The sequence below is a fragment of the Gobio gobio genome, assembly GCF_949357685.1.
Source record: "Gobio gobio genome assembly, chromosome: 21".
Taxonomy (NCBI): Eukaryota; Metazoa; Chordata; class Actinopteri; order Cypriniformes; family Gobionidae; genus Gobio; species Gobio gobio.
In genome coordinates, this window is record NC_137117.1 from 13,239,190 (window position 1) to 13,253,191 (window position 14,002).

Consider the following 14,002-nt stretch of genomic DNA (forward strand, 5'->3'; position numbering starts at 1 on the left):
CATTATTTAACTCATTTAAGACTGCTCTTATGAGAATACTCAACAAAGCAGGCATTTTGGCCTAAATCTGTGTCTTATTGTTTGTTCAAGCGTGAAAGAGAACTCGGTTCTGGCACGCGTCTTTCTGTGCGTCGTGTGTGTGTCACATAGACAAGACATTCACAGTCAGCACGTTCTCTTTTGTCTTGTGGCGCTTGAATGGTTTAAAAGCATTTGCATGAATGAGAGCGTGATCATATAATGTAAAGCTAGCCAAAGGATGACAGAAAAGTGCATCTATCCATCATAAAAGTGCTCCACACGGCTCTGGGGGGTTAAAGGCCTTCTGTTTGTGTAAGAAAAATATCCATATTTAAAACTTTACAAACTGTAGTCTCTAACTTCCGCTAACTATCGTACGCACGTTCACGTCTAACATCATAGTCTAGATTATTGCCAGTCATTATTGCCAGTCTCTCGTCAACACGCGTACGACAGTTAGCGGAAGTTAGACATAACGGTTTGTAAAGTTTTAAATTTGGATATTTTTCATACACAAACCAATCGCTTCGCTTCAGAAGGCCTTTATTAACCCCCCGGAGCCGTGTGGATTATTTTTATGATGGATGGATGCACTTTTATGGACTTCAAAACAGAAACAGCCATTCACTGCCATTATAAAGCTTGGACATTTTTTTTTACATAACTCTGATTGTGTTCGTCTGAAAGAAGAATGTCATATACACCTAGGATGACTTGAGAGTGAGTAAATCATGGGCTAATTCAATTTCTTTGGTGAACTATCCCTTTAACGTGTGTAACTGAAGAAAAGCAATTGCATACGTTGATGCTAATTTTGACAGCACTAATAAATATGATATAAATAATCAGCCTAATTAATACATTTGATATATTTGCATAATGCATGAAACAACCTTACCTATTATTTTACTTAAAGCTACAGAGGCGTACTATAGATGTGCTGGTACCTGTGAATATGTGCTGGCCAGACTGTTGATGCTGGAGCTACGACTCGGTGGTTTCCACATGTGACTGGGAGAGCTAGTCATTCCCAGTGTCCTCCTGTGACACATTTTTTTTATCAATTTAAAATCATCATCAATCAGCTTATTAAAATACATTCGCACATACTATTTATTTTCCAGTCATGGTAAATGGACCATAAATACCAAATGGACTAAAAATTAGTAGCATTATATGTGTGCCAGTGTGTTTGTGTTAGTCTACTGTTGAAGTTATATTTATATTACAAATTGCAGTGTGCTCTTACCTTGCAAAAGTGGGCCATTCTGAATCAAGGTCATGACCCCTGGATGCCACATCAAATTGAACATCATTGAGCTCATAGAGGTAATTAATGATGTCCACACTGAGATGGGGTTTGAGGAATGGACTCCGGGAATTATACCAGTCACTGCAGAAGAACAACATTTTAAGAAAGGCTTTAGAAAACTATGTCCAACATACTATCCATCCTAAGGCATGAGAAATAAGAATTATGGTGTCCCAAATCATATTATATTGTAGATAAAAGGTGCTTGGATGGTTTACTATTTAAAGTAGATTGAAAATGCACATTCTTGAATGCATTTATAGCTAATATTACCCACAACAACCTCTTTCACAATAGATTAATAGTAGATTATGACAGTTTTTGCTAGCTCTTAGTACCTAACATGCAGTGCTCGAAGTGGGGAAAAAAGTGCGGGTACCGGCTGACATATGCAAATCATTAACACATTTGAAATCACTTCAATGACTAATTAATCCAAAACACTTTGACTTTGAGTGGCAAAAGGGAAGATACGCTAAAGATTAAATATAGAAGTAGAGAAGAGCCTGTGCGTACCAGCCCACTTCGAGCACTACTAACATGCAAATGCAAAGAGTATGCAGATAAATGTTCTGTAGTAAGACCCATTTTATTAATGTCCCAAAATGCACATTGTCATACTAATAAAGTATGTACTTCTGCATTACCAGCATAGTACATACTTTAAGTACAAAGTTGGAATGCACCCTTAATCGTAGATCCCTAAGGAGGCATGCATTTGAAAGAAGACGGACAAAATATCTACAGGTTAAGTGCAAACTTTTAACCTAGCAAAAATGACATTGTACTGGCCATTTTAATTCAATCACGCCATGGGCTATCGTGCCATTTGCTCATCACAATCGCTGCATTGTCTGACAGGTAATCAATAAGGAAGCTCATATCAAGGCATACACATGTATAAGACACACCCATTACCCGGAGTAAATTTAATATTGCTTTCTTAAAACAGGGAAGCTAATTTATAGAAGTAAAACTCTCTGTGGGAAGCGCTCTCAGTATTGTTTCTACTGAATTAAGCTGTGTGATGTAAATAGTACCGTAACTAAGAACATGCGGAAACCACAGTGCATGTAACTTTTTTGGTTTAGATGGTGAACCTGGCGTGTTCATGCCTCTATACTGAAGCCACAACTAACTTTTCTATAAATTACTAAAATGCTGCATGAAATCTTTGTGTTTTTGTTAAATTTTAGCATAAGCGTTTGATATGGGCAGCTGAATTCTGGACAATTAAAGAGATAGTTCAGCCAAAAATGAAAATTAGCCCATAATTTTACTCATCCTCAAGTCCTAGGTGTATTATGACATTCTCCTTTCAGACGAATAATATTGGTTATATTAACCACTTAAAATCCGCCGACCCTGTACGGTAAGTAACGTCTTTACACTAAATTACTTTGGTACTATTCCGCCTGGATTTGGCCTACCCAAATTGAAAAGCTTCCCATACACATACAGTGGTCTAAGTTCAAAATTTTGGTGTCATTTTACAGGAAACCCTTTGAAGTTACATAAAACACTGCTAAAAGTGATAAACATGTAAGTATAGGTTGTCTGAGCTTTTCATTTTGGGTAGGCCAAATCCAGGCGGAAATCCCAAAAATGGTCCCAGATCTTAAGAGGTTAAAAAAAGTCCTGGCTCTTCCAAGCTTTATAATGGCAGTGACTTGTTGGGTCATTTTTGAAGTCCATAAAAGTGCATCTATCCATCATATAACTGCTCCACACGGCTCCAGGGGGTTAATAAAGGCCTTCTGAAGCGAAGTGGCGCGTTTGTGTAAGAAAAATATCCATATTTAGAACTTAAATAAAATAACTAGCTTCTGGCGGTCAGCAGTACGCAAGCCGCTCAAGTTTTCAAGATATGCTATTGGGTCAGCATACAGAAGCGTCGTAACTTTGCAGATGTTGTTTATGCTCAAACAGCAACATTACACACTAACTAAAGTTAGAAAAGTGAAATCATAGGACCCCTTTAACATACACACATTTAACTATGAACAAATCGGATGTTTACGAAGCGTTTGTGAATCTGGAGAAGAGTTTTCGTGAAGGTCCGTTTATGTAGCCTGACAAGCCAGACCCACATCAAGATGTTGGGTCTGGGAACACACCATTGGCAGGGCTCAATCCGAGGGGCGGGATAAACGGTTGTCTTTCAAATTTCCTCTGAACGCAATAGGATAGCGCTACAACCAACCAGAGCAATGAAGAAGGTGAAGCGGAGCTAGTTGATAGATTAAACTTTCGCCGTATCCGGTCGGCAAACCTCCGAACACATCTTCCTTTCTTAAGAATGACTTCAGTGCCGTTCTTTGTTCTTTTCTCAGAGAAAAGCTGAACTCCAAGTCTTCCAGAGTCGCGGCCAAAGCCGTTTCGAAAGACGGCTGTTCGCCCAGCTTCTTTGTTTACAAGTAGCACGTGGAACCGCCGCAACTCTGCCGTCATTATGTTAAGCCCGCCCACCGACTCTATACACGATGTGCAAATTACTCCAAATATGTTCATATATTCACAAAAGTTTAATGAATGAGGCCTAGTGTATACAATTATTAGTGAATGAGACCCAATGCATTTCATTTTTCAAAGAAAAAACAAAAGGAACAAAACCAAAATAATTTGATAATATCAAAAGGACATTTCAATGTAAGATCTGCAGCTCAAAACAATCAAAGGATTGATCAAGGGTCTGAAAATTAAATACCATGTTTTTGAAGGAAGATGACAGGTGAGGTGACAGTGAAGCGTTACCTTGTGACCCTGTGGTTCATGAGGCACTGCTGGAGCGTGTCTGCCAGCCGCTGGTGCACGAGTGAGTAACGGATAAACGCTCTGCCCTTACCCAGAGACGTCTTCAGCTGAGACAGAAAAAGAACAAAGCTTTCACCATCACTCAAGTATCAAGTGGCCCAAAAAACATATCTGACACTAGAGACCTGCACTCATGCGGGACTCGCGGGACCAATAGAGTGCAGCGCGGGACTAGATTTGATGGCCGAGTGCGGGCGCGGGCGGTAAGGTCCTCGTGTGTGTGCAGGTTGCGGGAGCATAAAACTATTCGCAGGACTCCCGCAAAATAGAAATATCTAAAAATAAAACATCTAAAAACATATAAATTGTTATTCATCTACATTTACATTTACGCATTTGGCAGACGCTTTTATCCAAAGCGACTTACATTGCATTCAAGGTACACATTTTAAATTTTGTCAGCTCTTGCTTTCCCTGGGAAAGCAAAAGCAATCTATTGCACAAAAGCAATAAAAACAACTAAAACAAAATAAAAAATCTTAACAGGCATAGGCAAGAGTTTCTGTTTGTAACATGTTTTTGCTGTATTGTGCAATGTAGCCAATCACAGACATATGTGTTGATTTCTTGAACGCAAAGACCAATCAGATGCATTTAAGATAGAATCCACTCACCGCTCAAAGTGAGTTTTTGTTCAGTGTTGAATTCTGCAAGCTGGCAAATCCTCTGATTATAACGAAGAAAGTGTGGACATTATGAAAGTTTCATTGTGCAGTCAGCTTCATAACGGAGCTTTGTGAGATCGGGATGAACTGAGATGTCAGATTTTTAGGAGTTATTAACGGAGCGCACTTTGCCCGTATTCTGCCACGCCAAACCATGCACACGCTTGCTTTTATGTTAAATTACTTGAAACCGTGTCATGGATGTACAGAAAAAAATCCATTTATACTTTTATGCGGGCGGGCGCTGGACAAAATATTAATGTTGCGGGCGGGAACGAGAGAAGGTAATTTTGCAGGAGCAGGACTGAAAAATCGTCCAGCGCATGTCTCTATCTGACACCATTAGACACTATTGTGACATAAGATAAACTTATCTTTTTTACATTTCCTGAAAAAAACATCAGTGACTTTGGCCTTGCCAAGCTCACTATTCTGATGCAAGGATGTTCTGGGTGGTTGCCAGGGTGTTGCTAAGTGATTGCCAGGATGTTTTGGGTGATTTCTAGGCGATTGCTTATATTTAAGGCAAAAGACGTTTATATATTAATTAATTAATCTTTTATATATTTATTTATTTGACTTTACTTAATCTGATGTCTTTCTGTGTCGCAATATTAAATAGGACACATGCAAACACACAGACTATAACCAGTAACTTGGACCAAGCTGAATAATTCACCCACTCACTGTTACATCAACTCTGAGACCCAGAATTCAACTATTCTATTCTACCTACCTAAACCTAGCCACAACACAAGAGGAAGAAGTTGGTCAACTCTGTGGCTCAGTTCAGTGTTTAGACAATACAGACAAATCTGACTAATGGACAATATCAGACAGCAGTCACGCGGAAGTGGCACTTTTACAAAGAACATGGCATTTGGATCAGCGTATCATACGGTCAAACAAAGAAGAACCTAATCAATAGTATCTCTAAAAGCGCTTATATTTTAGTGAGAAAACGGAACTGTACAAAGCCGAAAGGAAGGTTTGTTGAAACAAAAGGTGTGTGTCTACAGGTATGCTTCTACAACACATGATAAAAAAGGCATAACAAAGGCATAACTGATAACATAGATAGTTACCACTTAAATTTTTTTTTATGAATATACACCCAAAGTTCTATATGTTAGATGTTATAAAGTTAATCCGTTTTTTGCAGTTGACTATATCATTTGGTGTAAAATATTATTTTATTAACAGTACAAATGTTTAATGTAGCCTCTCAAATAATATGAGATTACAAAAGTAAAAATTATTTTGTTATAATTATAAATGAATAATTATTAACTAATAATTAACATATGTTTTATATTTAATACTAAGAAAAATAATGTGTGGATTTTTTTATATTTAAAAAATATATTCAATATATTTATATATTATATATATTTAATAATAATAATAAGAAAAATAACTTTAATAACATTAATTATTATTGCTGTTGTTGTCAATATTCATATTAATTAATGGAAGCTTGTTTCCACCACAGAATTAAAAAATAAAAAGGTAATTGCGTTTTTAATCTCACAATTCTGACTGAATCAGAATTGCATGATATAAAAAGTCGAATTGTGAGATAAAAAGTCGCAATTATCTTTTAAATTGTTTTATTCTGTGGCGGAAACAAGCTTATAACCAAAAAACAGGAGTAAGTAAAAAAAAGAAATGAAATAAAAATGTTTTTAGATGCAATATAGCATATCACACAGAGCAATGCTGCTCAGATGCTTGTTAGAAGTGAATGAGACAGATGTTTACCTCTGGAATTGATTTAACAAAGCGGATTCCATCATTTGCTCCTTTGATTTTGGCCAGGCAGTCGCTGAAATAATCCCAGTAGTCTTTCCTGGATCCCAGAAATGTTGTTTTCTCCTTCTGGTCAAACTGAGCAAGATAATAATAACATAATACTTCATATAAATGACAGAGAAACGCCTTAAAAACAGACTCAAAGAAGTTTAAATGGAAAACTTTCAAGTCCTTTTGGGACTCCCATCTAGCTGGAGTAGGGCCTATGGGCCGCTTCACACATGGTGGTATTACATCTGATATTAACATGCATGATCTGTGATCACTTGTGTTTGGGTTTAATCAAAGTGAGAGTTTTTGATTACACAAAAAATAAAGCATCAGAAAGTCACACTTTTGCTGCCAACTTGACCTCAATCTCACCGCAGAAGCATTACTTCTGTGCGCAGATCTGCAAACTGTACATCTATGATTGACAAAGGTTTTTTTTCTTTTCTAAAGAAGTTCTAAACCCTTCTTTTAGCACAATGGTTGATTGCCATAAAACCATAAAAGCGCCGATGGAAGTGGAAAGTTTATTAAAGAAAACAGACCCAGCCGGATCGTTTCCATAATGACCAACACAATCTACCAAGAACAGTGCAAATTAGTGTCTGGTTTAAGTTTTTTGGGTGGTAAATAATGGCACAAACACCAGTAAACTGACGAGCGCAAACCTTAGTAAATCACCTTACATGATTTGAATACTCTCCTCCCCTAATTTTGCGTCTGAAAGGGAAACTCCTACAAATGCATATGCAATAAGGTCAGCGCAAAAATAACCCTGTCCACGCCTTTTCACCGCTAATTTATCACTTCGTGTCTTTAGTAAATCCTGACAGTAGTTTTTTAACGGCAAAAGAGGGTTTTCCGCCGGGGCAAGCTGTTAGTAAATCTGGCCTCAAATGCATTTCGGACTACTTTTTTTTGGTTAGGGAGCTTTTTTTACGTTTGTTGTGTCTATATGTCTCTGACCTGAAGCAGGTACTCCAGTTTGTAGGAAAACTTGTGCAGGTTGGAGCTGTCATCTGTAATGGGTTCTCCGTTCTCTTTATACTCCTTTGTCAGTTCTGATACAGCATCTGTAAGGAAAGACCATCAGAATAAAACAAGTATGTCTTTCAAAACAATTACAGAGCAACACACTGTAACTAACAATGATCACAAACAGCAAAACCCCAAACTTATAGTCATTTTACAAAGGTTGAAGAAGAGTTTTTCTCTCCTTCCTTAAGTCCCTTAAGGTTATATTTACTCCACGCGCCTTTTATCCACCTCAGGAACTGAAACGGCAGACATGAGGGATGAACGCTGATACACAGGTCTCTCTCGTTTTGCATTTCTCTTTCCCCCCGTGTTAAAAGCCAGCGCCCTGCGAATCGCAATTGCACGTGCTCCACCGTGGCCCAGCGTTTTACTCTCTAAACAATAGCTCTGCCGTTTTCATGAAGGCAAACACTCATCCGTACCGTGCAGATCTCTGATAATCCTTTGGATCTGACCCTCCCCGACTGCAGCACCAGCGGCCATGGTCTGACTAGCTTCCTGCCAACGGGGTCAAGAGGTCATCTGTAGTCTGCTGAGTAAATGAATCACAGTGACAAAGAATAACTAGCGTTTGACATGCACGTTATATTTATTGAAAGGGTTAGTTCACACAAAAAGGAAAATTCTGCCATTAATTACTCACCCTCATGTCGTTCCAAAACCGTAAGAACTTTGTTCATCTTCGGAACACAAATGAAGATAGACAGCAATTTAATTACCACTTTCAAGGCCAAGAAAGGTAGTAAAGACATTGTTCAAATAGTCCATGTTACTCCAGTGGTTCAACCATAATTCTATGAAGCGTCAAGAATACTTTTGTGCACAAAAAACAAACAAAAATAACATCTTTTTTCAACAATTACTTCACGTCTGTGCCAGTCTCCTACACTGTTGATGTAGTAAATACAGTGCAGCGCTTCCGAGTTACGTCAGAGCTACGATGCGGTTCACGTGAGCACCACAATGCATGCGTGTGATGCTAACGCAGGAGCTGGCCAACGTAAACTGCATAAGAGACTGACACAGACGAGAAGAAATTGTTGAAATTGTTGCGCACAAAAAGTATTCTCATCGCTGTTATTGAAGTATGAAATCCAGCCGTACCGAAAAGTTTTTAACATGAGCACAAAAAGTTAATCAGCACATGAATGGTGACAATCAAAAGTGCCATGCTGCAAAAAACACTTACAGCTGCCAGAAAATAACTAACATTAAGATCCCAACTACAGCAAACACTGACCACCATAATGGTGACTTAAAATGGCGACAAATGACCGTCATTGAAATCTCATATCGATACGAAACCGACCATCATTAAAATCTCGCAACCAAGCAAAACTGACAGTCTTTGAAATCTCGTAAGAGAACAAAACTGTAACTGAACAAAACTGTCCATCACTGAAATCTCGTAACCAAACAAAACTGTCCATCATTGAAATCTCGTAACTAAACAAAACTGCCCATCACTGAAATCTCATAACCAAACAAAACTGTCCATCACTGAAATCTCGTAACCAAACAAAACTGTCCATCATTGAAATCTCAAAACCGAACAAAACTGACAGCCTTTGAAATCTCGTAAGGGAACAAAACTGTAACTGAACAAAACTGTCCATCATTAAAATCTCATAACCAAACAAAACTTTCCATCATTGAAATCTCGTAACCAAACAAAACTGTCCATCATTGAAATCTCGTAACCAAACAAAACTGACTGTCTTTGAAATCTCGTAAGAGAACAAAACTGCAACTGAACAAAACTGTCCATCATTGAAATCTCGTAACCAAACAAAACTCAGTCTTTGAAATCTCGTTAGAGAACAAAACTGTAACTGAACAAAACTGTCCATCATTGAAATCTCGTAACTGAACAAAACTGACAGTCTTTGAAATCTCGTAAGAGAGCAAAACTGTGACTGTCCATCATTGAAATCTCGTAACCAAACAAAACTGTTCATCATTGAAATCTCGTAACCGAACAAAACTGACAGTCTTTGAAATCTCGTAAGAGAACAAAACTGTAACTGAACAAAACTGTCCATCATTGAAATCTCGTAACCAAACAAAACTGTCCATCATTGAAATCTCATAACCAAACAAAACTCACAGTCTTTGAAATCTCGTTAGAGAACAAAACTGTAACTGAACAAAACTGTTCATCATTGAAATCTCGTAACCAAACAAAACTGTCCATCATTGAAATCTCGTAACCGAACAAAACTGACAGTCTTTGAAATCTCGTAAGAGAAAAAAACTGTAACTGAACAAAACTGTCCATCATTGAAATCTCGTAACCAAACAAAACTGTCCATCATTGAAATCTCGTAACCAAACAAAACTGACAGTCTTTGAAATCTTGTAAGAGAACAAAACTGTAACCAAACAAATCTGTCCATCATTGAAATCTCGTAACCGAACAAAACTGACAGTCTTTGAAATCTCGTAAGAGAACAAAACTGTAACTGAACAAAACTGTCCATCATTAAAATCTCGTAACCAAACAAAACTGTTCATCATTGAAATCTCGTAACAGAACAAAACTGACAGTCTTTGAAATCTCGTTAGAGAACAAAACTGTAACTGAACAAAACTGTCTATCATTGAAATCTCGTAACCGAACAAAACTGACAGTCTTTGAAATCTCGTTAGAGAACAAAACTGTAACTGAACAAAACTGTCCATCATTGAAATCTCGTAACTGAACAAAACTGCCCATCATTGAAATCTCATAACCGAACAAAAATGACCGTCTTTGAAATCTCGTAAGATAACAAAACTGTAACTGAACAAAACTCTGTTATTGAAATCTCATAACCAAACAAAACTCACAGTCTTTGAAATCTCGTTAGAGAACAAAACTGTAACTGAACAAAACTGTTCATCATTGAAATCTCGTAACCAAACAAAACTGTCCATCATTGAAATCTCGTAACCGAACAAAACTGACAGTCTTTGAAATCTCGTAAGAGAAAAAAACTGTAACTGAACAAAACTGTCCATCATTGAAATCTCGTAACCAAACAAAACTGTCCATCATTGAAATCTCGTAACCAAACAAAACTGACAGTCTTTGAAATCTTGTAAGAGAACAAAACTGTAACCAAACAAATCTGTCCATCATTGAAATCTCGTAACCGAACAAAACTGACAGTCTTTGAAATCTCGTAAGAGAACAAAACTGTAACTGAACAAAACTGTCCATCATTAAAATCTCGTAACCAAACAAAACTGTTCATCATTGAAATCTCGTAACAGAACAAAACTGACAGTCTTTGAAATCTCGTTAGAGAACAAAACTGTAACTGAACAAAACTGTCTATCATTGAAATCTCGTAACCAAACAAAACTGACAGTCTTTGAAATCTTGTAAGAGAACAAAACTGTAACTGAACAAAACTGTCTATCATTGAAATCTCATAACCGAACAAAACTGACAGTCTTTGAAATCTTGTAAGAGAACAAAACTGTAACTGAACAAAACTGTCCATCATTGAAATCTCGTAACTGAACAAAACTGTCCATCATAGAAATCTCGTAACTGAACAAAACTGCCCATCATTGAAATCTCGTAACCGAACAAAACTGACAGTCTTTGAAATCTCGTTAGAGAACAAAACTGTAACTGAACAAAACTGTCCATCATTGAAATCTCGTAACTGAACAAAACTGCCCATCTTTGAAATCTCATAACCGAACAAAAATGACCGTCTTTGAAATCTCGTAAGATAACAAAACTGTAACTGAACAAAACTCTGTTATTGAAATCTCATAACGAAACGAAAGCGACTGTCATTGAAATTTTGTAACCAAACAAAACCGACTGTCATTGAGATCTCGTAATCGAACAAAACAGGCCGTCTTTGAAATTTCAGCAAGGAACAAAAGCTGAACAAAAGCCGAACAAAGCTGACCATCATTGAAATCTTATAATGGAACAAAACTAACAGTTTTTAAAATCTTGTAACAGAACAAAACTATAAACCAAACAAAACTGTCCATCATTGAAATATCGTAACCGAACAAAACCGGCTGACATTGAAAACTGAATGTCATCGCTTCATAAAATTAAGGTTGAACCACTGGAGTCACGTGGACTATTTTAACAATGTTTTTACTACTTTTCTGGATAATTAAATAGCTGTCTATGGAGGGGCCTGAGAACTCTCGGATTTGTGTTCTGAAGATGAACAAAGGTCTTACGGGTTTGGAACGACATGAGGGTGAGGAATTAATGACAGAAATTTCCAAATTTTTGGGTGAACTAACCCTTTAAGCATGATATATCGGTCAAATCAGTGTGTTAAGTGGTGTTTGCTAAGTCAAGCATAACTACTAGTGCTCCTACTTAGGGTTTATTGTAAATTATAATGTTTTGATGAAACTGGATTAGCATTTTGATGTATGAATGCTCTTTTTTCAAAGTAGTGCAGATTAATAATATTGCCGATCATATTAGTAAGAATCGGTTGAATTCACAAGGTCACAAACTAGGTTTTGTGTTTCATTGGCCCTGGCCGAGGGTCAGTATTCCCCCCTGTTGACGGCCAAAGCTGTCGAATACAGATAATAATTGTTAAGTATGATATATCGGTCATATCATACCACATAATTATTGTTAATGCCAAAATTTCTCTTATTAAAATGTACAATATCGTGCAGAGTGACAGGCAGACAATCAGCCTGCACAAAACAACCTTTGCTATAAACGCTTAAATACAGAGAGGCGTCCATCAGCTCTCCTGAATATATATGGTAAACTGTAACACAATGGCTTTTCTATAAAGGAACTACTAAATTGGTACCCAGTAAAAGCTAAAACAACTTAAACATTGTAAGTCAAACCCACTTCTCTAATCTATATTAATCTATTATTAAACAGTAATTTGGTAAAGTTTCCGAGGAATAAAATAATAAGAATAATAGCAATTACCAAACTTTCCAGTTTTATTTATTTATACTTAGACAGTGTGCGTGTGCGTGTGCGTGTGTGTGTGTGTGTGTGTATTTTTAACTACACTAGCTAGTTCTTCTTTAATAGTCAATGACATGTATGTGTCTACTCTTTGCTTATGAGAATGTATGACTACCCAGAATTATAAATATCAAGTTACAAAACCATCACACAAGACATTTAACCCCTCATTGGAATAGACAAAAGATTTGGGAGAGAAACAACAACATGTATAGTCCTATTTTCTGTACAGTACTGTGCGATTATGCAACAACAACAACAACAACAATAGTATAAAACAACTGCTTTTGAAATGTAAACAAACGTCAGTGTTCGCGTTCTTTCAAGCAGTCGTTTGACGTAAACTGTATGGATTGAATTCAAATCAAATCGTTCTTTGGAGCAGCGTCTTTTGTTGCCATAGAAACTAGACATTTAAAAAAAAAAAGAGGAACCGAAGTTTCACTGTATTAAAGTTCAGTCAACAAAGGCGTCAGCAGCCGTCACGCGCAGTAGGCTATATGTCAGAATACTTATTCCGAGTAAACGCTGTGTCAGAATGAAGTCAACCTGTATGTATTACAGCTGGAAGTTTGTTAAACCTGTGATGAACGTCTTGAAAGTGATAAAAGAAGCTGACATACTTAGGATTTTGTGAGAATCCGGGAAGATCCAATTGTTATTATAATACAACCTTGCTAGTCTTTTGATTGACAGGCATTTCCGCCACGGACGGCGGGCTCAATAGCCGAGATCGTTTTTTTATTGGACCACTGACTTAAGCCCCGCCCACAAGTTTGGTTAAGCGAACAAGTAACGTGCTTGTCGAAGATAAAAACACATTTTTCTTACTATGGTGTGACTTTAAATGTAGTAAACTTTCTCATCAACTTATCTAATTTCCTTAAGCAATCACTAGAGACATGGAAAATAGTCTTTAAACATAATTTCTCTCCACATTCATGCATACTATGGAATAACCAACATGTGTTATTGTGAAAGCATCTCCACTAAATCGTTTCACCTTATGAAAACGCATCTCTTGTTATTGGTGGTGTTAATATTTTGGATATGAAGTGTAATAACTACTAGAAAGTGTCTTACTCAGTTGTTACCCTAAAGTAGCCTACTTTTGAAATTGAAACAATTTTTCTCTATACCTTTAAATTAGAAAGTTTGGTCAGTAAGTTTTTACTGCCAAATAAGGTAAAGGAAATTAATTTTAAAATACAGGTATTATCCATGTACCTCTCATCAAAATGTTCTTTTTGTAATCTTGAATGTGAAACTCCCACACATTTATTTTGTCATTGTAAATATTCAGAAGACTTTTGGAAGCAGGTATCAATGATGGTTTTTGATACACTCTTAAAATAGAGTCTATGATCATAAAATAATCAA

General features: G+C 36.9%; 1 protein-coding gene across 3 annotated transcripts in view; it reads right to left on the bottom strand.

The window, feature by feature from the left end:
• fyco1a (FYVE and coiled-coil domain autophagy adaptor 1a) overlaps window positions 1-13,338 on the bottom strand; it is a 51,846-nt gene extending 38,508 nt beyond the window's left edge. Inside the window, exons 1-8 of one of the 3 annotated variants that reach the window (XM_079802150.1) lie at window positions 13,246-13,290; window positions 12,139-12,200; window positions 8,073-8,182; window positions 7,579-7,685; window positions 6,574-6,699; window positions 4,088-4,194; window positions 1,271-1,414; window positions 969-1,062 (exon numbers count right to left, since the gene is read on the bottom strand). In XM_079802150.1, the coding sequence (XP_079658276.1) occupies window positions 969-1,062; window positions 1,271-1,414; window positions 4,088-4,194; window positions 6,574-6,699; window positions 7,579-7,685; window positions 8,073-8,133 (639 nt within the window). In that variant the 5' untranslated portion in view covers window positions 8,134-8,182; window positions 12,139-12,200; window positions 13,246-13,290. Of the gene's footprint in view, window positions 1-968; window positions 1,063-1,270; window positions 1,415-4,087; window positions 4,195-6,573; window positions 6,700-7,578; window positions 7,686-8,072; window positions 8,183-12,138; window positions 12,201-13,245 lie in introns of all 3 variants that reach the window. The other 2 variants (XM_079802149.1, XM_079802151.1) reach the window with 2 other exon arrangements.
• Between the last annotated feature and the right edge of the window lie 664 nt (window positions 13,339-14,002).